General features: G+C 50.7%; 2 protein-coding genes across 20 annotated transcripts in view; both read left to right on the top strand.

Moving 5' to 3' along the window:
• Positions 1-14,099, top strand: part of RALGPS1 (Ral GEF with PH domain and SH3 binding motif 1) — a 309,219-nt gene extending 295,120 nt beyond the window's left edge. For 3 of the 15 annotated variants that reach the window (XM_050760026.1, XM_050760031.1, XM_050760035.1), the window contains 5 exons: positions 1,304-1,387; positions 2,749-2,854; positions 3,247-3,339; positions 3,564-3,669; positions 5,369-7,955. In XM_050760026.1, coding sequence (XP_050615983.1) covers positions 1,304-1,387; positions 2,749-2,854; positions 3,247-3,339; positions 3,564-3,669; positions 5,369-5,529 — 550 coding nt within the window. In that variant the 3' untranslated portion in view covers positions 5,530-7,955. Of the gene's footprint in view, positions 1-1,303; positions 1,388-2,748; positions 2,855-3,246; positions 3,340-3,563; positions 3,670-5,368; positions 7,956-9,658 lie in introns of those variants that run through there. The other 12 variants (XM_050760039.1, XM_050760030.1, XM_050760038.1 and 9 more) reach the window with 8 other exon arrangements.
• Positions 1-22,959, top strand: part of GARNL3 (GTPase activating Rap/RanGAP domain like 3) — a 598,754-nt gene that overhangs the window by 411,078 nt on the left and 164,717 nt on the right. Inside the window, exons 1-3 of one of the 5 annotated variants that reach the window (XM_050759785.1) lie at positions 15,552-15,604; positions 18,246-18,345; positions 20,510-20,607. Coding sequence is in view for 2 of the 5 variants with exons in the window: in XM_050759786.1 (XP_050615743.1) it covers positions 16,246-16,337 (92 nt within the window). In the remaining 3 variants the exon portion in view is untranslated. Of the gene's footprint in view, positions 1-15,385; positions 15,605-16,228; positions 16,338-18,245; positions 18,346-20,509; positions 20,608-22,959 lie in introns of those variants that run through there. The other 4 variants (XM_050759786.1, XM_050759784.1, XR_007719603.1 and 1 more) reach the window with 4 other exon arrangements.

Below are 22,959 nucleotides of genomic sequence, written 5' to 3'. Positions count from 1 at the left end.
CACTCCACCCCTCTTTCTGAGAGGGAGGTGGCCGTCGGGCCAGTGGCCTGGTAGTTTAGCACACCAGGGCCTCTCTTGTCTGTGCTACAGCTCAGTATGGGTGGTGGTGGGGTCAGTCTATGACCACCCTGACACCTGTTATGTTAGAGAACTGGGGGGCCAAGCACATGCTATGGTACACCACCCAGAGAGGAGGAGCCGATGGGCAGGAGGCTCAGGGGCCTGGAGCAGCCATCCCAGCTAGCCATCAGACTCCCACCAGCCCTGGGCCCTGGACAGTGGACCCGAGATGGTCATCAAGAAGAGCTCCTTCCTGGGAGGAGGACAAAGGCTCCTGGGCAGGTCCGATGTACCTGCTGCAATGCGTGAGGGCGGCCCCACACCACCCACAGGCGCTGGTGTCACAGAGCAACATGCAGCAACCTACGGCCGACCATGGAGGACTGAGGGGATCTTACAAAGGAACTCTGGGCCTCATCTGACTTTATTAAGTTGATTACATTGTTGTCTGACCAATGGGCAAGAAGAGCTGTGGTCAGAGAATAGGCCATGCCTCAAGGGTGGGGAGAAGGTTGGAACATCAAGTGGATACGGGACGTGAGTCTTCTAAGACAGGAGAGGCTGAAGGAGAAAGAGGGTGCCTCCCTGCAAAGAGGCAGAGCAGGCAGCTGCACGTTGCCCTGGAAAGGCTCACTGCCAGGAGTGCAGGTGAGAGGAAAGCCAGAGGGCCGCCCACGGAGCAAGCTTGGAGCATGGACTCCCGGATGCTGCAGCAGGTCACAGAGCAAGTTTGCAGGGGCCTGGCTGGAGCCGCAAAGGAGACTGTCCAGTGGAGAGGATGTTGCAAACAGAAGGCTCCAGTTATGTCCTGGTGAATGGCCCCCAGGCCTGACATGCAAGGCTGCCCACAATTCTGTGTGCACTTTTCATGTGGACTTGCCGTGGATTGTCGGGGCTGTACAGTGTTTGCTATGAAACATCTCAGCCCCAAACTGAGGCAAGTGGGCGTGCCTGGATTTTAGTCATGCTCTTGACACTGGAAAAAGGGTGAACACTCAATAAAAAGTTGAAAGAATTACCTGGAGACTTGGAGACTCTGAGGGTTGCTGTGTTTACTGGCCGGGCAGCTCCAGGTGTGCTTGCAGTGTGGCCGAGGAGGCTGGGGAGAAGTTGGGGAGGGAGGGAGGTTGCTCTGCAGGGCTTCCTGAGCTAACTGATTATGTAGTCCGGGGTGCTCTTGCCACCTTCAGGAGCATCTGGTCTTTCAAAGCTGTTGCTAAAATTTAACCCTTTTCCTCTGAAGCAGGGGACGTCTCTATGCCACCCTGGGGCCCAACTGGCGGGTTCCAGTTCGGAACTCTCCCAGAACCCGGAGCTGTGTCTACAGGTATCCATGTGTTCATGTGTTCATTTGTTTGACACATAGCTTGTTATATGGCGTGTTGGATGCCAAGCACTGTGCTAGAGGCTGCCGAAAGAAACAGACACAGCCTTTGCCCCCGTGAGGCTACTGCCAGGTGCACTGGCTGTCCCAGAGGAGGTGAGGGGCACTCAGGAAGAGAAGGGGGAGCTTACTTGGTTCGGGAGCTCAGGGAGGGCCTCCCTGAAAAAGAGACTGGAAGAATGATAGGAATTCGCCAAATAATTGGAAGTGGAGGGGCAATGAGAGTGCTGCCAGCAAAGGGACAGCGTGGGCTGTGAAGCAGGAAGGGCTGGATGATTCGAGTGAAGGGAAGGGAGGGAATGTTGGAAGGAATGAGAGAGGGCAGGGACATGAGATGAGCCAGAGCCGCATCCAGCATCCAGCAGGGGTGAGGATGGTGGCTCAGACCTTAAAAACGACAGGGAACCATAAAAGGGGCTTGCTGTGGGTGGGTGGAGGAGAGGAGAGGAGACGGGGAGGGTGGAGGCACTGGCCAGTGTGGACCCAGGAAGGCCAGTGGAGCGCACTGGGCAAGTGGCTCAAAGGACGGTCTGGTGGCCTACGGTGTAGTGGGATGGCTAAGATGGTGGTCAGACATGTTTAGTACCTGATCCCCAGTGCATCCTTGGGATCGATTAGGTTACAGGGGCATCCGAAACAGAAGAAAACCCCAGCTTTCTGGCTGAAGCAGCCAGTAGAGGGTGGTGCCGTTCCTGGGGCGTGGGCAGATCTGGAGCTCAGGAGGGAGGTGTAGGCTGCCATGCCCTTGGACACCTTCATCTGTAGGTGATGCTTGAGTCCCCAAGAGAGAGGATGAGTGAAGAGCCTGGGAAAGGTGTGGGGAATGGTGCGTGTGGGCTCGTGTCCCTCTTGTCACTCCACACCCTCTTCCCTTCCTCGCTGCTCCTCTGAGGCTCCTGCCAACACCAGAATGAAGGGCTGCTGGAGCTGGGGCTTCACAGGCACCAGCTCCTCAGGTGTGGAGGAGCCCACACCAGCCCCAGGGAGCGGCCAGGCTGCAGCCACAACAAAAGCAGCCCTCAGGATAGCTTGGGGGTGCTGATCGGGGCCTGGGTTATGAGGAACTTGGTCACCAAGCCTGGAGCTTTGCCGCCCCAGAGAGACGGGTGTGGGAGTCCTTGGCGGTGGGCCCTTCATGTGCGTCACCACCTGGCCCTCCCCTCCGGGCCTTGCCCTGTGCTGTTGAGTCTGGACTGCTGGGACATCTCGGACTTGGTAGTGGGGCACCTGTGGTCCCCAGTGAGAGAGAGGGGGCTTGACCTCAGCTCCTCCAGGGCGATGTCTGACCGGTGGTCTCTCCTCAGCCCCACCGGCCCGTGCATCTGTTCTCTGGGGAATTCGGCAGCCGTGCCCACCATGGAGGGGCCTCTGAGAAGAAAAACCCTGCTCAAGGAGGGGCGGAAGCCTGCGGTAAGTACAGAGCCGCATCCACCCGGGCAGCAGGGGCTTCCGCGTCTGTAAATAGTGCTCACTCCTAGAGGTCTCAGCAAGAAAGTCACATGCGTGGCAGAGGCCCGGCTTGCAGTGGGCGTGCAGTGAGCTGAATTCTCAGGAATTATGCCCGACACTGCCTTAAAATGAACAAAGGAAGGGCTCCCTGAGTAAAGGAGCAAGAGAGGGGAGGGAAGATGCCTCCTCTCTTGGTCCTAGGTGGAAGTTAGCATTGCCAGGGGGTGGTGGAGGGCCAGGGAAGAGATGGGGCCTGCAGTAGCATTGATGGGATGGCTGGGTCTGGAATCAGCCAGGGGTCCTCTACCCCCATGACCCCTGGTGGCATCACTCAGCCTCTCCTTCCTCTGTAGCTGTCCTCGTGGACCAGGTACTGGGTCATACTCTCAGGATCCACCCTCCTGTACTACGGAGCCAAGTCCTTGCGGGGCACAGACAGAAAACACGTAAGTCCCTTGAAAGGACTCTAGTACTGGGACTTCCTCTAGTAGGGAAGGGAGCTCTGTGAACTGTGGAGGATGGTGGTGGGAAAGGGATCTATGTGAACTGCGGAGGATGCAGGCGGGAAGGTGGCAGGGGAGGGAGGGAGCCTTGCCTGACCCAGGTCGGCCTCCCTTGCGGAGTGGAGGGCTGGGCCCGGGTCTCCGGCTGTGTTGTTGCTCTCCTCCAGTATAAATCCACACCTGGCAAAAAGGTTTCCATCGTGGGCTGGATGGTGCAGCTGCCTGATGACCCCGAGCACCCAGATATCTTCCAGCTGAACAACCCTGACAAAGGTAGGCAGCAGGCCAGAGCTGGTGCCTGCAGCTGCTCTTTGCCCATTTTCTCTCCTGCTCAGTGTGCATTTTGAAGTTATTAGGAGCTTTTGAGGCTGCTGCCTTCCCTTTGCTTTAGATTCTGATGTTTGTGGGGTCCATGCTAGTCCACAAAAGCTGCATAGATCATGGTTGGCATGTCCTTTGAGCAGGGTACGAGGCACAGGGTGCTGGAATCCTTTTTGCGGCCTTACCTGTGGCTGCTGGGGCCCATCACTCCAGGAGCTGTAGCCTCACGGTCTTGGAATAAATAGTAAGGCTGGATGAAGCAGGGCCATGAGGCTGGAAGGGTCTTGGCTCTGGGGAGATTTCAGGGATCCCTGACATGCCTGTGCCATGAGACTCTGGCAGTGTCCAGATCCAAGGCCAACTCAGAGAAGAACCCTTTTAACTTCCCAAAGCTCCAACCTTCTCTAGCTGTCTCCCAGTTCCTCCTGGTTCCCACTTCACGATCATGCTGTGAAGAAGGAGAGATTCTGGATGCCATCCTGTCGAGTAGCCCTGTCTTCATTGACATTCGGAACAGACTATGGCGGGTCTCCTCAGTAACCCATGTCTCATGACAAAACTCCAAAATTGCCTGGGTCTATTGGATTCCAACCAGGCAAACTGATTGGGGCCGGAAAATCCCCACGCATTTTCACACCTTAACAGGAATGTTCTACTGTAGGGTTCATGAGCACACAAATCACCTGGGAATCTGGTTAAAATTCAGATTTGGATTCAACAGATCTGGGGTAGAGACCAAGATTCTGCATTTCCAGCAAGCTCCCGGGCGATGCAGATGGCGGTGCTGGTGGGGAGACCATGCCTTGAGTGTCAGGCTCTAATGTTCTTAGCTGAGAAGCAGAGAAACAAAGGGAGCCTCCAGGATCCTGGAATGGGGAAGAGATAAATTGCCAAGTTCTCTGCTCAGTGTCTAAGTGACTGAAGCCACATTTGTTGCACACATGTGGCAGTGTGTCTTGAGTTTGGTTACCATTGTTCCTCCCTCAACAGTCTGGACCGCATTAGCAGTGGTTTCTTAAGGAAATGTGACACAAGGGGTGGCCAGGGTCCATGGATAGAATTCAAGAGGTCTGTGAACTTGGGTGTGGAAAAAAATGCATCTTTGTTTTCAGTGACTTCTGACTCCTTCAGTTATGAGTATAAGCATCCAACAATAAAAATGTTAGCAATACCTGTGATTTTATCTCCAAGAGAAATCACATATTGTTACAGACATTTCAAAATATCACTTACGCTTATCTCTTTGAAATTACAGTACTGTATCAGACTTGTACTAGATCTTGTTCTTAGTGCTTTAATATAGAAGCACCTGTAGAATTATACCACTGGTTTGTTTTTTAGTAGTTTAGTAACTATATTTGAGTATTATCGATTTCCTTTGTATTTTATACATTTGGAAACATTATTCTGAGGATGGTCCGCAGGCTTAACCAGACAGCCAAAGGCACCATGGCCCCAAAATGGTTAAAAGCCATGGTCCAAAGAGACCACTGGAGGGAGCCCTGGAGGCTGCTTTCTCTGCATGTTCCAGCTCACCTGGGCCGACCTTCCTAGTTTAGTTACCCGTGTTTACATTTATCTTTATGCCACAGTCACCAGCTGACCCTCCTACATGGCCCTCTTCTTAACTCATGGTTTCTCTATCCATCAGGCAATGTTTACAAGTTTCAGACTGGTTCCCGATTTCATGCAATACTGTGGCACAAGCATTTGGATGATGCATGTAAAAGCAACAGGCCTCAGGTAAAGTCACCAAAATCCTGCTTGTCACCTGAAATATCCTCTCCCACCCTTGGAACTAAGGGTCCTTAGAAAACAGGGTTCTCTTCTTTCAGAGCCCATTAGCCACACACTCAGATACCCTCTTCTGATCAGCATCTTCCCTTGAGACAAGGCACCCCCTTGCTCAGCTTAGAACTAAGCCCAGCTCCAGACCAGAACTTTGAATCTGGTTCCTGTGTCTTTCCCACAATAGGAAATTGCACAGAAACACCCACTGGGGGATAGTTATGAGCAGCTGCGATATCACCCCAGGATCAGGTTCTAGCATCTATTTAGGTCATCCCTGCCAAGAGCTGACTTCATGGGAATACTGCACACTCACTCCTCCCTGCCCCACAACCCTTGGGAATAATGCAGCTAACTTACTGACAGCCAGCCATGGGCCAGGCAAGGCTGCTGGTGAAAGGGGTCCCTAGCTTCTCAGTGTGTTTGAACCAGTAGATTCTGTATTGACATAGGCCCCCTCTGGCCTACTGAGCCTGGCTCGTGGTATGGCCCCCTCCCCTGGTCGCCCCCAGCCATCCCACCAAGGGTGTTACATGAAATGCTTCACGTGCAGGAATTGGCTGAATTCTCCCAACATCCCTGTGAGGTGGATTCTCTTACTGTCTCCATTTTATGCTGAGGATCCTGAGGCTCAGAAAGGGGCAGACACACGCTTAAGGTCCCACATGAGTGAGCAGTGGAGCTGGGATTGAACCCAAGTCTGCCTGACTCCCCTGATTCGCTACTCGTTGCCCCTGAGCCCTCCTGACTGTCCTGCCTCCACTTCCCTGGTAACCCCTGCAGCTGAGCAAAAGACCGGAAGCACATCCCCCGCTGTCCAGGCTTGTGAGAGAAATGGCTGCCTTTGCCCTCAGCAGCAAATGGGAGCGGGCTGCAGCCTCCTGCTCCCTGGGGGTCAGGTGGGCAGCACTGATGCTCCTGTCCCTAAGTGTCCATGTGTGTGTTCCCCGGGGATCAGCCAGAGGAGGAGTGGGGGAAGCAGGAGTCCTCTCCTAGCCCATCTTGGGAGGGCTAGGCGCATGGCATAGAGGGTGGCGCTTCAAGGAGGACAGTTGGGGGTAGTGCCGGGAAGTAGACTCAGCAAGCCTCCTTGCAGGTAGCAGCTCTGAAGTCTGGGGGACCTCAGCAAAGGCAAGTGCATACCAGGCATTTGGGTCCAGGAGGATGGGGACTTCATGGTGCCACAAGGCACAGTCACAGACTTCTTGGTCCCTCCAAGTGGTTCTGGAAGCTGGAGGGAGGTCTCTAGTGACAGCGACAGGTCCTAGGGCTCTGTGCTCAGCTCGGTCCTATTCAGGATCTGTAACACAGATGAGGACAAACACGAGCAGCTGATTGAAATTATAGATGATGAGAAGCTAGAAAGCAGAATTAGCAAGTTCTCAGAATTAGTCCTTGACCAACTAAAACAGGACAAGACCAATACAAGAATAAACAGGTGCCACAGGTTCCAAATAAATTGCAGTTGATTCCCTTGACTCACCCGTCTGACTTTGGGGGATTTGTCCTCGGGATGTGCTCACACATGTGCTCAAAGGCGTGTTTAAGAATGTTCACTGCAGCATTGTTCTTGATAGGACCAAAACCCTGGAAGCCTCTGTGACCCTCAGGGGGTCCCTGTTGTGCAACACTTGATAGTTTTTAGAAAGAGGCAGATCAGGGTAAAAACATTTGGAAAGGATGATCTCGTCTGTGTAAAAGTTCTAAGATGATACACAAGAAATGGTAATTCTATCGTTTCTAGAGAGCTTTATATATAGTTTGTACATTGAATAAATGTAATTGGCCATCCGTATGACGGGAAGACAAGGGTTTTGGTCGGCAGCCATGTCAAGGTGATCCCTTGAGACAAGGTGCCAAGACCTGAACGAGGCTGCTGCCGCCTCAGATTGCATTAAGAGAGGAAGAGCATCCTGGCCTCTTCCACGCTGGTCACACCGTGTGTGTCTGGGGTCCCTCAGTAGCTCTGAGGACCCCTCTCTAAGAGCACAGCACACTGAAGCTCACCTACCACACACAGGAAGCCAGAGCAGCTCCAGGTCCAACAGGAACTGACAGTCCCAAGGTGGACCACATGGAGGGCAGTGTGGGGAAGGAGGCAGGGCCCTGTGCCTGAAGCCTGGGCAGCATGGTGGCCCCAGCCAGGAGCCACAGTGGTAACCCTGAGCAAAACCCATTGTCCCTCTTTGGAGAAGCGGCCAGAGGATGACAGCAGCCCCAGCAGGCAGCGCAGGCTGATCCCGCAGAGCACTAATGGGTCAGTTTCATGTATTGGCAAATGTGGTGTAGCATGGCAAGGCTACAATTTTTAAGGATTTTTGTCTGATTTTCAGACCTGGAGGAGGGGATTTTTCTTCCTCCTTTTCCCCCTTTTTATTTCTAATTTACTTTCAACCAAATATTCCCACTCTATGCTACATGTAATAATAAAAAGTTGACAACAACTGAAATATTCAACAGCCGAGGATGATTTAAGTGAATCACAGTATATCCGTGTGATGGAATGCCAGGAGGGTGTAAGAAAGGGTGTGACAGAAATGCATCTATTCACGTGGAACAATCACAGTGACTAGATTGATTTTCTATTCTGTGGAACTGCGTGTCCTCAACTTGTTTTTGTTAACATTGAATACACTTAAACCTTATCTATAACATATGTGTAGCTATAAACAACAGCAATAAAACACCCTATTGCACCATGTGCCTAACAGCAGAGCCACCAGGGCCTTGGAATGCTGTCCCTCACCATGGCCTCTTCCTACTTTGGCTTGTTGCCCTCCCACCTGTGCCCCAGAACCGCTCTCCTGATTTGTCTGCTGATTATTCCTTTAGAATTACCGGTCACGTACTTGATTCCTTCATGTATCGTCTGGGGTGCATTTTAAAACTTTCTTATAGGCTGGGCGCGGTGGCTCAAGCCTGTAATCCCAGCACTTTGGGAGGCCGAGACAGGCGGATCACAAGGTCAAGAGATCGAGACCATCCTGGCTAACACGGTGAAACCCTGTCTCTACTAAAAAATACAAAAAACTAGCTGGGCGAGGTGGCGGGCGCCTGTCGTCCCAGCTACTCGGGAGGCTGAGGCAGGAGAATGGCATGAACCAGGGAAGCGGAGCTTGCAGTGAGCTGAGATCTGGCCACTGCAGTCCAGCCTGGGCGACAGAGCGAGACTCCGTCTCAAAACAAAACAAAACAAAAACCTTTCTTATAAATAGAACCGTAACGATGCATTTTCTTGTGTCTTGCTTTTCTCCTATAACATGTTCCTAGGATTCATCTGTGTTACCACATGTAGCAGTCATTCATTTATTTTTACTGATTTCATTGTTATTAGTTCTTCTGTTGGGCATCCCAGGACTGATTTTCTACTTTTTTGCTGTAGTGAACAGTGCTGCTAATGACCATTCTTAGAACTGTCACCTGGTACATGGAGAGGCATTTTTTTCCTAATTCATCATTTGACCAAACTGACACCAAAATGGATTTTTTTAAATGAAATTATTTCTAATCAAATCCTCCCCCAGCAGTGCCGATGGAGGAGGGCTGGGGCTGAGGGCCTGTTGGCAGCTTTTGGGGTTGGCAGAAACACTCTGACCTTGGGGCTAGTAGTCCCGCCAGTAAAGGGGACTAGGATCTTGTCCTGGGCACAGAGCTATGGGAAGGTCTTGGGGTTTCTGATATCCCTGAACTGACTCTTTCTCCTGTGCTTCCCTTTGCCAACTCCCGCCACCCATCCTCTGCACACACCTCAGGCCTTCAGGATTTGTCTCTCTGCCCCAAGCGCAGTTTGATTTCCACTGAAGGAGACAGGTTAAGAGCGTGGGCTCTGGGTTCTTAGCCCTGCTGCTTACTTGCTGTGTACTGAACCTCTCTAAGCCCCAGTTTCCTCGTCTTTGTAATGAGGACGATGCCAGTGCCTGCCCCGTGGGGTTGAAGTGAGGACTCGAGGACGCAGTGCATGCGGTGGATTCCGAGCAGTGCCTGGTGCGCGGCTGCCACTTCACATGGGGTGGCTATTGTTATTGCCATGCCTTCTCCCTACCCAACCTGCTCATTCCCAGACTCACGGGGAAAGGCCTGTCCCTTCCTCTAGGGACCACCCCTTGTCCTCTGAGGTCGAAACTTTGACAAGAGACTGAGCTTTCTCTTCTAGGTACCTGCAAACCTTATGTCATTTGAGTAAGTCTCTGCAGGACGTGGCGTGACTTCAGAGGCTTCTGGGAACCCAGGCTGGGCCTGGTGGTGAAGAGCAGTCCTGGGCACAGGCTGTGAGCCAGGGTGCTGGGAAACTCACAGCCAGACTCAGGGGACACGGCCTGTGGCCTCACCATCCCAGAGGGCTCCACCAGTGCGGGATCCACCTGTCAGTCCCCAGCGACTCTCATGACACTCATTCTGCAGCACCGCCTCTCGGGGCAGTGGTCAGACCCCAGACTGGACACCCCGCTCTCCCTCTCTGGGCCCACCACCTGCATCTGCGACTAGAGAGCACCCGGCCCACGTTGGGTTCTCTGTGCTTTCTACTGCACAGAGTGGACAGCGCTAACTAACCTGCGAGAGGGGCCCGAGAGGAGGAACAGCTGTGGAACAGGCTTTTTACACCCCAAGTGCGTGGGGTTGCTCGCCCACAGGGCTGCCTCAGATTTTGTACAACCCCGAAGCGTCCTCTGCGTGTGCGTGCTGTACGTGTGTGTGTGAGCGAGTGTGAACTCTTCAAGAAACATGCATTTTGGCACAAGACTTGTGACATCACACACTTCATTGGCTTTGAGGCCCTGCTTTAACCTTAAGTTATAGCCCTGTCCACCGAGGAAGGTCAGAGTGAGAGCCTAGATTCCTCCTGTGTTAAGGGTCCCTTGCATTCTTTTACTGTAAACAAACAATGCCTTAAATTGTGTCTTGTTTTCTGTTCCTATGGGTGCTATTCATCTGGAAGGCCTGCTTCCTGGGGCCCCGGGTCCCTTCCAGGCCTCTTTGCTGTCAGCCCTTCTGAGACAGGACCTGGCTTCAGGACTGTGGACTGGGCTGCTGGCCTGCTTGCTTCCTCCCTTCCCCATTTCTAACAGGGCCTGAGGCCCTCCTCTTCTCACCCCTCCCACCATGCCAGAATGGGAAGTTGTGACGTTGCAGCTCCAACCGACGTGCTCATAGTGATCAGCTGTGCAGGAGCCAGGAGGCACCAACCTCTCCCTCCCCGCAGGGTGAAGCCTGTGCCCCCATCATCTCACCCCTTTGCCTCCACTGCCAGGGCGGGGCCCACCAAGATTCCTGATCATGAAGGGAAGCTGAGTGACCCTGAGACCTTAAGCTTCCCCAGTCTTGGCCCCAAACGCAGTCACCAGCAAGTTTTCCATTTTCCAAGTCCAAGGGCACAATTGTTGATGACCGTGTGACAAGAGAGCAAAGCCCTGGGGAGTGAACAGTCCAACCTCTGCATTCAGTTAGGAGCTCCTCACATGAACCACGTCCTTATCTGTCACCTTTTGTCACATTTTAAAGTGACTTATTTTGCACAAATACATTTTTATTCAAAGTAATAAATTACTCTTTATCACAATATCTTCTCTTCCCGCTTCCCCTTTAATTTGGATATCCTAACTCTGAGAAGTTAACCGTTAAACAGTTTTCCGGAAGAGACTGAATTTCTGGGTCCTTGCAGCTGTCATGGTTTCAGAGCTCACACTGATCGGGCATCAAGCTACCCTCAAGAGTTTCTGGGCTGGGTGCTTCAGAACAACATCGACACCAATAAACTGTAATAGGTCAGTTTCAAAACGACCAAAAGACCCACCACTGTATTTTGACCAAATAATGACAACTTCTCTAGAAATCTGAATGACTTGGTGAGGAAAGTAATTGTCACCAGGGCCTCATTTTGTAGTTGAGCCTTACTGTGCTTAGTAATTCGTCTTCCTTTTGAGCAAAGACTAGAATACTTTCCTGCTAAGAGAAACTCCAGGTAATAAAGTTGATGCCATCAAACCTTGACACTGGGTGCTTTGCACACCCACGCGGATGTTGCCCCTCATTCTCCCGATGACTATTCGAATCAGCATCTAGAGGCTGAATGACAATGCCAAACACTCCAGACACCTCTGACCAGAACCATGCAGTGTTAACACTTTAACTTACATTCAATCTGATTCTACCTGTTACCTTCTAAAAAGTCGTAAGTTTGGATGAAAGTGCAAGATGTGGAACATCAACTACCTATTTTCCTTGGATTTTTCCATTCTGCAAACTGTCCGGGTTTTTCACACATGGAAGTATTATAGATGCCAATCCAAAAACCTCAGAATTTCAGGCACCACAAAAACAGGTAATTTTATATCCCTTATAAGTTTGTCTTTTCTTTCACAAATGTCTCAGCCTAATTTGAAATAGCACAATCACAATTTAAAATGTTTAGTCTTCTCACTAATTTAGTCTGTTTCCACGTCCTCTCCCAAGAACATTCTTAGCTCGGAATCTTGAAGAATCTCCTTAGACTTTGTTGGCAAAAGCCTTATAGAAGCAGTAAGAGCCTTGACCACACCGGAAGAGTCCTGGAGATAAGGCTGGAAGACACTCAGCTCTCTAAGCAGGGGCTCGGCCAAACATAGGCATTGAATGCTGCTTGTCTTCCCAGTGCTGGTTTGAACCCTGTGAGCCTGAGACAGAGAAGGCCAGGCACCAGTCACAAGGTGGGAAAGTCCATGGGTGGACCCTCCCCCTGGAGGGAAGCATTTCTAGTTTTTGCTCCTGTACTGTCCAGAGTGCACAAATGTTTATAAAGCCATTGAAGGGATTATTTCTTGCATGCATATGCTGTATTTTTTTAAGCAAATGGATCATGGCATCCCAAAATGAAAGTTACAGAAAGTTGTCTACAACTGTGGAGTTGGTAGCTGGTAACATTGTGGTCCCAAGAACAACTCACTTCTCTCCCCAGGACAGTTGAACATGTTTTGTCATTCAAGATCAGTCAAGTGCATTCTGGCAACTGACATATTGATGGAGGATTGATTTGGTAGAGAGCAGTAGAAATCTTGTTCTAACTGTGCCCAGTGAGAGACTTTGGCCCCCTCCCTCCCTATAAGGCTGTGGAACCCGAGGAAGTAGATACTTGAAGAGATTCTGTTTAGGAAGAAACTCACTCTCTTTTGCCAATTGAATTTATAGTGCATTTTTTTTCTTACCAAGATGGCCAGTATCATCTTACCCCCACCTCCCAAGCCCCAAGAGGTGTACCTTTTCGGATGCCATTTTACAGGCGGAAATGCTCCATGAAACAGGAAACCACTTGCAGGCAACATCTGCTCTGTTCCTCAGGTGGGGCCCAGAGCCTTTCCCCGACGCTGCTGATGTCCGTAACCACTGGGGAGCATTGCCAAAAACACAGCTTTCTGGTTTGTGAGCCCGTAAATGACTTAAATCAGCTTTACATCATTTTTACATATCAAGTGGTTTCATGTTAAAAAACAAACTCCTAGTCCTTTAGAAATAACAGATTCTCTGCACAAAACCACCCATTCATTCATTTATTCATTCGCATCACTAGCAAGTGCTGCCTGTGCTAAGAACAAGTCAGATCTGATCCCTGCCCTCATGGACCTGACCACTCAACAAACAAGTAGTCCCCACCACACATATCTCCTTAGGCAAGACTTTGCCTCTCTCCTAGCCCTGAGTATAAATCCTGTGCATAGATTGCTCCAGAAAGGCATCAAAAGGCTCAACAGACTGAATAGCCTCTTGATCTGCGAGTTCAGTTGCAGTGAGGATGAAGTCACTATCCTAGAGGCTGGTTGGCCCAGAAGAGCCAGGCACAGAGCTGCAGTTGGCCATGCCGAGGATTCCAAAGGTGGAATGAGAGAGTAGGGTTGAAATGTCACAGTATTTGCTCCATAGGTTTCTGTTTTTAATTTCAATGTTAAATATAACTACAATGTGAGCGAGAACTGCATTTTCTTGGGTGTTGAGAACTTGTACCATGGACTTGAGACCGCCTTGCAGCCCTATGCTGCACAAGCGTGTACACCCCCTGGGCAGCCTCAAAACCCCGCTTACAGCAGCAACACAGGAGATCATCTGTCCATTTTATAACCATTAATCTCTTTATCCATTTCTGAACGACTGTGACTATTCACTAATGAAATAATAGTAATTAATTAGTATGGTATAATCTTTAATAAATTTCGTGCCAAAATGCATGGTTTTCCACTTAGCATTCAAAATGTTGCATCGAGAGTAGTTTTCAATTTCTTATGTACTCTTCGAAGTAAGTTGAAAATCAGTTTCTACATTTTAATTCGTTTCCTGTTAAATCTGTTGCACTCTCCTGGGCTGTCTTTTTTTCCAGCAGACCCCTGCATGCAGTTGTGTAAGGACTTTCTCTAATTCTTGTGAATTGTCTCACCCGCAGTAACCACTGAACATCAACCAGCCCTCCATGGGGTTCTTTAGATTTTTGGTGAAGTATTTTGTTACCTCAGTCTTGTATCAAGTTGCTGTATTTTTCAGCTTGTTACATTGATAATAATTATTTCACTAATTAAATACTTTAATGTACAACATCTTTGTTTACTTTGAAATTAAATGTGTTTTCCAATGAATACTGCTCAGTTTATTAAAGTCACACACATTCACTTAGCAAACAGTTGCTGTTTCTGATAGACACAAAGGAGGCATGGGGAGCCCAAAACTCAGCTAGGACGTAACCAGAGCATCAAAACCATGCAGGAGCAGCATCCTCAGGAAGGGACAGGCACTCCAGGGAGAGAGGCAGGAGACGTAGGATGCTTTAGAGGGCAGTGGGTATTTGGAGATTCAGTTCAGAGGTTGCAGAACACATGAAGGGTGGGGGCAACAGGGAGACAGAAATGAGAAGGAGCAGGGTGAGGCTGAGAAAAAGGCAACCCGATCTCACTGAGTACAGGTTTTGCGGGAGTAATGGGATTTTAAGTCTGAAAAGGTATGTTGGGAGGACTTCATGATGTTAGGCAAAAGCCCAGAACTCCACTATTACCTCGCTTGGAGAAAAAAGAGGGCTGTCTTAAAAGGGTTATCTCGTGGAAACCTGAGGGGAGGACCAGGGGCATCTCTAGAGGGGCTGGAAGGAGAAATAAAAAGGCCTCCTCTACATCTTTCTCTCAGTGCTATCTGGGCAGCCGCTTCATTCTCTCACAAAGTTCAGGCCTTACCAAGAAAGAACCTGGAAGTCATTGAGGAAGTGTGCACCAGGGGGTGATGTGATCCCCTGACCCGGACTGCCTCAGTTTCCCAGCCAGTGCCTTCCAAAGCTGCAGTGGCCAGTCCCCCAAGCACAGGTTCCCCCACACCAGCACAGTCCTCGGGCTCTGCTCCACCATCCCAGTTCCAGGCCAGCATAGCCACACCTCCCTAGCTACGACAAGGCCCCGCTTGCCGAGGTAGCCCTAGTTTACCTCCTCCTCCTGATTTAGACGGCACGGTGGCCCCAGCTTTACCCAGATGGGGTCGCTGCCCTCAGTCACAGTGCAGTGTTCAAGGGCCCTGAGAAGAATGCATTTGACTTAGGGAAGTGAGGATGGGGTTGGGGGTCGTCACAGTTAGAAACTAACAGTCAAGACTCGAACCCACAACTGGTATCCTGCAAAGCTCCAGCCCCTTAGCCTCTCGGCGTCAGGCGCCACAAACGGCCACCAGATCCTGCGATCCATCAAGGGGGATGGATGGCAGGATCCCGGAGTCAACGCAGACCAGACGGCGAAACGCCGCTTTAGCCACGGGTGCGGGCATCTACCCCGCGCGGAGCCTGCGGGCAGGCTGGACAAGGGCGCAGAAGGAGAGGGGTGGCTGGGCGGGGCCACCGAGTGTGGGCGGGGCCTCGCGGCCGGGCGGGGCTGTGGCAGGCCCTGTCAGAGCAGAACTGAGGAGGCGATGGAGCTGGTCTGGGAACCGAGTCAGTGGGAGCTTCGAAGGGAAAAGGCGGGGCTCCTGGGGGCGGAGCCATACCTGTGGGCGGGACATGGGAAAGGAGGGCCCTAGGGGCGGAGCTACAATAGAAAGGGCCAGGAGGTGCTGAGGCGATGAGGAGCCGAACTCCAAGGGACGACGCTCGACAAAGCAGAGGTTTGGGGTAAGGGCGAGGGCCTTGCGCGAGCTCAGTAGTGCAGGGGTAGGTGGGCGGGGCCAGGGTCTGTGCTGAGGGGCAAGCAGCAGGAGGGTTGGGGTCGTGGACGGGACAGTCGAGGATAGGATGGGCGTTTTGGGCCTGTGGGCCCCGCAGAGGTGCCGAAAGCCGGCGGCAAGAACCCGGCGGAGCTGGCGCGGGAGGGGCGTTACCGGAGCGCGGGGCGGGGCGTGGGCGGGGCGTGGGCGGGGCCTGCTCCGGGCTGAGGGCGCGGGGCGAGCAGAGCAGGAGTTGAGAGCGGGGCCGGGGCGGGGCCTGTAACAGGCTGAGCGGGTGCGGGGCGGGGCCGGGACCAGGGTGAGCGATCGCGGGGCGGGGCCAGGACCAGGGTGAGTGATTGCGGGGCGGGGCTTGGGCCCCGCGGAGGGTCCGGGCAGGCTGGGGTTCGGGGCGGGGCTTGGGCGGGGCCTGAACCAGGATAAGAGGCGCGAGGCGGGCTGGGCCGTGGTTCGGGGCGGGGCCGGGGCGGGGCCTGGGCCCAGCGAGGGGCGTGGGGCGGGGCGTGGGCTGCGGCGTGCGAGCCGAGCGGCCGGCCGAGGCCCGAGCCCACCCGAGTGCGCCCGAGCCCGCGGCCCCCGCCCGGGGCGATGGAGCCGGAGCCCGGCGGGGTGGCCGCTGCGCTCCTGCGGCAGAAGAGGGCGGCGCTGCGGCGCAGGGGGTGCAGCTTCGAGAGCCCAAGGTACTGCGACCTGGGAGGGGTGCGGCCGGGCGGGGCGCTGGCCACGTGGGGGGATGGCGATGTGAAGGGACAGCGGGGCGAGGCCGCGGCGTGGGAAGGGTCGGCGGAGGCTCTGAGGAGACCGGGCGCGGAGCCCGGGCTGAGCGGCCGTGGACTGTGGGAGGGGCCGGGCCGTCGCGCGGGAGGTGAGGGAACGGGTGTCGGGCGTCCAGAAGCGTCGGTCCGGTGGCAGGCCCCGCACGCCCGCTGCTTCGGCGGGGCATGGGCTGAGGAGAACGTGCCCTGCCCACCTCCGGTAAACGCTCAAGGGCAAGGTCGGGAGCTCACCCCTCTGTCCACTGGAGGCTTCCTTCCGGCGCCCCGCGTGCCCTGGCAGCCGCACACCTGCTGCCTCCGCGCCCCGGCTGGCCCTGGCACCCGCGGCCCCCGCGCCCCTCTCCCTCGCGACGCCAGCCTCTGCCCGGGCCGCCGGCGCCCCTCGGCTGCTCTTCCCCCGGGGCCTCTCACGGGACGACCGCCGCCCGGGCGCATGCCCTCCCTCAGCTTCCCTGGCATTCCCTGAATTTGGAACGGATTCTCCTGCTTCGACGTCGCTCAAGTTGGCCCTACCATTTTCTCAGGTCTTGGAGATGACTCCAGCGTCCTCTCAGCCACACTTCCCGTCTCTGTTCTGACGCCTCTGAAATCCACACCCCAGCTGGCCGCGGGAGGGGTCTCCCTAAAGCTGTGACTGTGCCCTTCGCGGCCAACACCCCTTGAGGAGCTCCCCATCGCCCACAGCAGTGGTAGGGACCAGAGTGGGGGACAGAGAGAGAGAGGGATGTGGACTCCGACCCGCACTGAGGCCAATAAGAGGGTTCCATTGCTAGGATAAAAAGCAAACTAACCAGGATGCTTAAGATGAGGTGCGGGGCCCTTGACTTGGCCTTAAAGCATCCATCCTCAGTTGTTGGCATTCCCTGCCCCACCCTTGGCGCTCCAGCAGTACTGGTGAGCCTGGCATATAAGCATTGCGGGGGCAGGGAACAGAGCTGTCCTGGTCACTGCTGGGTGCCCAGAGCTGGCTCAGGCCTGGCCCATGGGACATCAACTGTGTGTTGTATGAGTCAGTGTCTGACCCGCTGGTGCTTCCTCCTCTGTGCTGCACTCTTTCTCATCTGGGCCCTTACTCATATCACACTCTTTTCTCCACTAGAATTTTCTTTCCTTTCCTCTCTGTATACGCCCACACCTTCTCCTTCGGAAGTCTTCCTTGAACCCCAGATTGAGCTCTTTGCTGTGTTAATAATCTGTGCACCTGTCTTCAAGCCCCCATAACACTGTGTGTAGTTACCCAGGTAGTATGTCTCCCCCACTAGACTTGGAGAACCAGACAGATACGATCTCTGTCCTCATGGTGCTTACATGCTTGTTGCTGGAGCATGAAGGATGTGAGAAACTGAACCAAGGGATGAGGCTGAAGAGACAAGCCGGAAGCTGGATCCCTCAGACCTGAAGTGGAATACATGGAACAGCACTGTCCCATGGAATTTTCCGCAGTGATGGAAACCTATAATCCATGCTGTCTGTTATGGTAGCCTCTAGCCACCTGTGGCCATGGAGCACTTGTAATGTGGCTAGTTGAACTAAGGAACTGAATTTTACATTTTATTTAGCTTTAACTAATATAAATAACCGCCTAGTACTAAAGTCTAGCATATTGGGCAGTGCCAGTTTAGAAAATGTTTTCCTTTGAATTCCCACTTTTATTACCCTCTCCTTTGTCTTCATAACCTTACACCTGAAAGACTAATGATTTCCTAGCCTCCAGAGTTTTCTTATTCTCGATTTGGTACTCCATGACATTATCTTATTAGCTGTAGGATAAAAATGATTATCATTTTTTCTGACTATAAAATTAACTTGCAGGCCAGGCGCAGTGGCTCACGCCTATAATCCCAGTACTTTGGGAGGCCGAGGCGGATGGATCATTTGAGGTCAGGAGTTTGAAACCAGCATGGCTAACATGGTGAGACCCCATCTCTACTAAAAATACAAAAATTAGCCGGGTGTGGTGGTGGGCGCCTGTAATCCCAGCTACTGGGGAGGCTGATGTAGGAGAGTCCCTTGAACCCACGAGGCAGAGGTTACAGTGAGCTGAGATTGCGCCACTGCACTCCAGCCTGGGGGACAGAGTGAGATGGAAAAACAACAAACTAATTTGTGGCTGGGCATAGTGGCTCACACCTATACGCAGTGCATTGGGAGGCTGAGGCAAGAGGATCGCTTGGATCCTTGACCTCAGGAGTTCAAGACTAGCCTGGACTACATAGTGAAACCCCATCTCTACAAAAATTAAAAGAAATTAGGCGTGGTGGCGCATGCCTGTAGTCTCAGCTACTCCAGAGGCTGAGTCAGGAGGATCACTTGAGCCCAGGAGTTTGAGGTTACAGTGAGCTGTGATTGCACCACTACACCCCAGCCTGGGCAACACAGCAAGACCCTATCTCAATAAAATAAAAAAAAACTAATTTGTGTTTGTGAGAAGAAATCTGAAAAATCAAGAAAAATATAAAGAGGATAATTAAATTTGTATTTACCCAGAGTACCACCAGGTGTTAACTAGCCTTTTTTCTTAACTATGTGTGTGTGTATTTATATTAATGTTTTAACTTGCTTTTCCACTTAATATCGTGTAAGGATTTCCGCACATCCTTAAACTTTTCTGAAATCTATTTTAAATTGCTGCCTGGTGTTCTGTCATATGGATATGTTACCATTTATTTACTGGACACATGTAGTTTACTTACAGTTTTTCACTCTTACTAAAGATGCTGTAAATCCATGTGCATTTGTTTAGCTATGAAGAGGTCAACTTTTGTAAAGACGTCATCATAAATTTATAGAAGTGATGGGAGTTATTGAACATTTTAAAGCCTTTTAAAGAAACGTTTTAAAGCGTTTTAAAGAAAATGAACATTTTAAAGCCTTTTGAAGCATAATACTAAATTGCGCACCAGAGAGTTGTACCAATTTATAGTCTCCCAGAGGCATATGGGTGTGCCTGTTTTCCCCACTCTCAATACTAGGCATTATCATTTATAAATATTTGCCAAAGTGGTACCTTGTTTTAATTTGAATTTCTTTGTTTCATAGTGAGGTGAAACTTTTCCTTATATTTATCCATGATTTATACTGATTTTTATGAAATATAGATGCATACACTTTGTCCGTTTTCCTTTGGAATGCTTATGCTTTCCTTATTGAATTGAAGCACTTTTTATTTATTTATTAAGAAAATTAATTGTTTGGGTCAAATATGTAGCAAATATTTTTTCCAGTTTATTATTTGCCTTTTTATTTTCTTTATGTTTCTGATAAAGCTTTTTTAAATTGTGGTGGTTGTTTTAAAATTTAGTCAGATCTTCCTCCTGTTTATGCTTTTTTGTTGTTTGTTGTTGTTGGTTTTTGTTTTGTTTTGTTTTGTTTTGTTTTGAGGCAGAGTCTCACTCTGTCACCCAGGCTGGAGTACAGTGGCTCAATCTCGGCTCACTGCAACCTCCATCTCCCAAGTTGAAACAAATCTTCTGCCTCAGCCTTGAGTAGCTGGGATTACAGGCACACGCCACCACACTTGGCTTTTATATTTTTTAGTGGAGACGAAGTTTCACCATGATGGCCAGGCTGGTCTCAAACTCCTGACCTCAAGTGATCCACCCACCTGGGCCTCCCAAAGTGCTGGGATTACAGGCGTGAGTCTGTAATTACTGTGCCTGACCCTGTTTATGCTTAAGTAAAAGTGAATTCCTTAATTTAAAACAGATAAATGTTCATCTATATCTCCACCCCTTATTTTTGTTGCTTCGAAAAACTACCTCCTTAATTCATTAATCCAAATTACCTCACAGCCTTGGCTGTGCATCAGAATCACCTGTGGACCGTCTTAGCCATACAGGTGCATATGGGTACCCCTGCTCCAGGCCTTTTGATTCAGAAAGTCCAGGGTGGCACTGGGCCTGTGGATGTTCAGAAAGTTCTGCAGGTTCTTCAGAGGCGACAGCGTCTGCCTCAATTGCGGGCCTGTTACCAGATTAGCCTCCCTTACCCAGAGTCCGTAATTCCTTCTCATTTCCTGTTATATCAATTTTGTTTATTCATTTGTTTTTGAGACAAGGTCTAACTCTATTGCCCAGGCTGGAGTACAGTGGCACAATCAAAGCTCACTGCATCCTTGAACTCCTGGACTCAAGCAATTCTCCAACCCCAGCCTCCCGAGTAGCTGAGACTACAGGTGAGCACCACCATGCCCAGCTAATTTTTAAAATTTTGTGTAGAGACTTGATCTCACTTTGTTTCCCAGGCTGATCTCTCAAAATCCTGGCCTCAAGCTGTCCTCCTGCCTCGGCTTCCCAAAGTGCTGGGTTACAGGCTGGAGTCACCACACCTAGCAGTTTAAATGCCTCATGTTTAGGGCCTTTGAGAATCTGGTTTAGCCATATTTACCTAAGCATCTTGTTGGCATCAGGAGAAGAAAGGCCTTATTTTCACTTTGGCAACTCTGTTGGCTAAATATCTGATGTCAGCTCTGGTAACTAACTAGCCTGCAGACACAGCAAACTGATGAATGTAAAGGCAAAGGGAATAGCCCAGGCTTTGGGCGCCCAGGCATTAGGCCTCCAGGCAGGGGCAGTGAGAGACTAGCGGGGAAACCTGGAGGCAGTAGAATAAGACAGTTATGCTTTTAAACCACTTGCCCTAGATGTGTTTGCCATCATTTTGTAGGAAGGCACATCAGATAGTGTTAAAAAACAAGGGCTTTGGAGTGAGAAAGACTTGGGTTCAAGCTTCTGTCTTTTCACTCACCACATGTGAACTTGGACAAGTTGTATAACCCCTCTGAGCCTTGGTTAACTCCTTTATAAAATGACCTGCCTCAAAGTATTGCTGTCAGCTTTAAATGAACTAATTTATGCAAAGTGCTAAAAACAGTACCTGGCACAAAGCTTTAGTAAATGGTAACTGCTCTGGACAAAAATGACATTCAGCCGGGTTTGGTGGCTCATGCCTGTAATCCCAGCACTTTGGGAGGCCGAGACAGGCAGATCACCTGAGGTCAGGAGTTCGAGACTAGCCTGACCAACATGGAGAACCCTCATCTCTACTAAAAATACAAAATTAGCCGAGCGTAGTGGCGCGTGCCTGTAATCCCAGCTACGCGGGAGGCTGAAGCAGGAGAATCGCATGAACCCAGGAGGCAGAGGTTACGGTGAGCCAAGATCATGCCATTGCACTGCAGCCTGGGCAACAAGAGTGAAACTCCGTCTGAAAAAAAGGAAAAAAAAAATTTACATAAAAATTCTTCTCAACCTTTTCCTCCCCTTGCCTGATTGAAACTTCAGCTTTGCCTATTCAGTTTTTCCTCCTCCCCTGCCCTCAGAACAAGGTTCCGCTTTGCTTTGTTGCATTTTTGAGCTGCGGATTTAGGAAGAGAGTGGGTGAGGAGAAGGACAATAGGTACCTAGGGAAACGGCTAGGATTGGCTGAACAAAACTTTTAGGGGTGTTTAGATGTGAAACATACAGGAAAACCTACTTTGTGTGAGGGAGGCTAATACAGGCAAACAATATTTTAAGATATATCTGTTATCTTTTGCCCTTTGTGCTGATCAAGTAATTGATGAACCAGTTATTTTCAATTATTTTCTATTGCTGAGCTGAGTCATTTTGGCTATAATATTTCATGGAGGTCAAATCACATATGAGCCACCACACTAACAGGGTTATATATTAGTAGGATTGAATTTGTGAGGTAAATCCTGAAGATCAAAGAATCTCAACTTTGAATGGAACTTTAGACATCACCTAGGTCAGCTGCTCAGACAAAGTGTAGTCCCTGGACCAGCAGCATCAGCATTCCCTAAGAACTTGTTAGAAATACAAATTCTCAAGCCTCACCCCAAATCTACTTAGTCGGAATCTGTGGAATGGGGCTCACAAAACTGAGTCAGATTGCTAATACAGTTCTCAAACAGAGCATACATAGGAGGAGGGCTTCTTAAAACACAGTTGTCTGGGCCCCACCCCCAGAGGTTCTGATTTACAAGGTCATCAGTGGGTTCCATAAATCTGTGTTTTTAACAAGCTCATAAGTAATGCCATACTGCTGGCCCAGGGGCATACAGTACTTTGAAAACCAACCCTCTGAGTAATACCAGAACTTTCCTGCAACAACCTTTGTAGTTGATCATCCGGCTTCCCTTTCTTACATCTAAGGTCCAGGAGCCCACTACTTCGTAAAGCAAGCCTTTTTAGTATTGAGCAGCTGCATTATCTTTCCCTGAGAGTGAAATCAAAGCTTGCCTCATTATTCTTGCCACCCATCACTCATGATGCTCTCATGGCCACTTGCAGTACCAATGTTCATAGGCTGATTTCAGGTGTAGCCTCAATCATCAGGTGGCTCTTAATCCAGTTGTAATCACCATTGAACCCTTCTCCTTCAGCTACTGAAGCAGGAGTAGTAACGCATCAACATCCTTTCTTTTTGTCTTTTTAAGAGACAGAGTCTCACTCTGTTGCCCAGGCTGGAGTACAGTGGCATGATCATAGCTCACTGCAGCCTTGAACTCCTGGGCTCACTGATC

Source organism: Macaca thibetana, chromosome 15, assembly GCF_024542745.1.
Source record: "Macaca thibetana thibetana isolate TM-01 chromosome 15, ASM2454274v1, whole genome shotgun sequence".
Lineage (NCBI taxonomy): Eukaryota > Metazoa > Chordata > Mammalia > Primates > Cercopithecidae > Macaca > Macaca thibetana.
The sequence above is the reverse complement of the archived record's forward strand: the minus strand, read 5'-3'. Positions and strand labels throughout refer to the sequence as shown.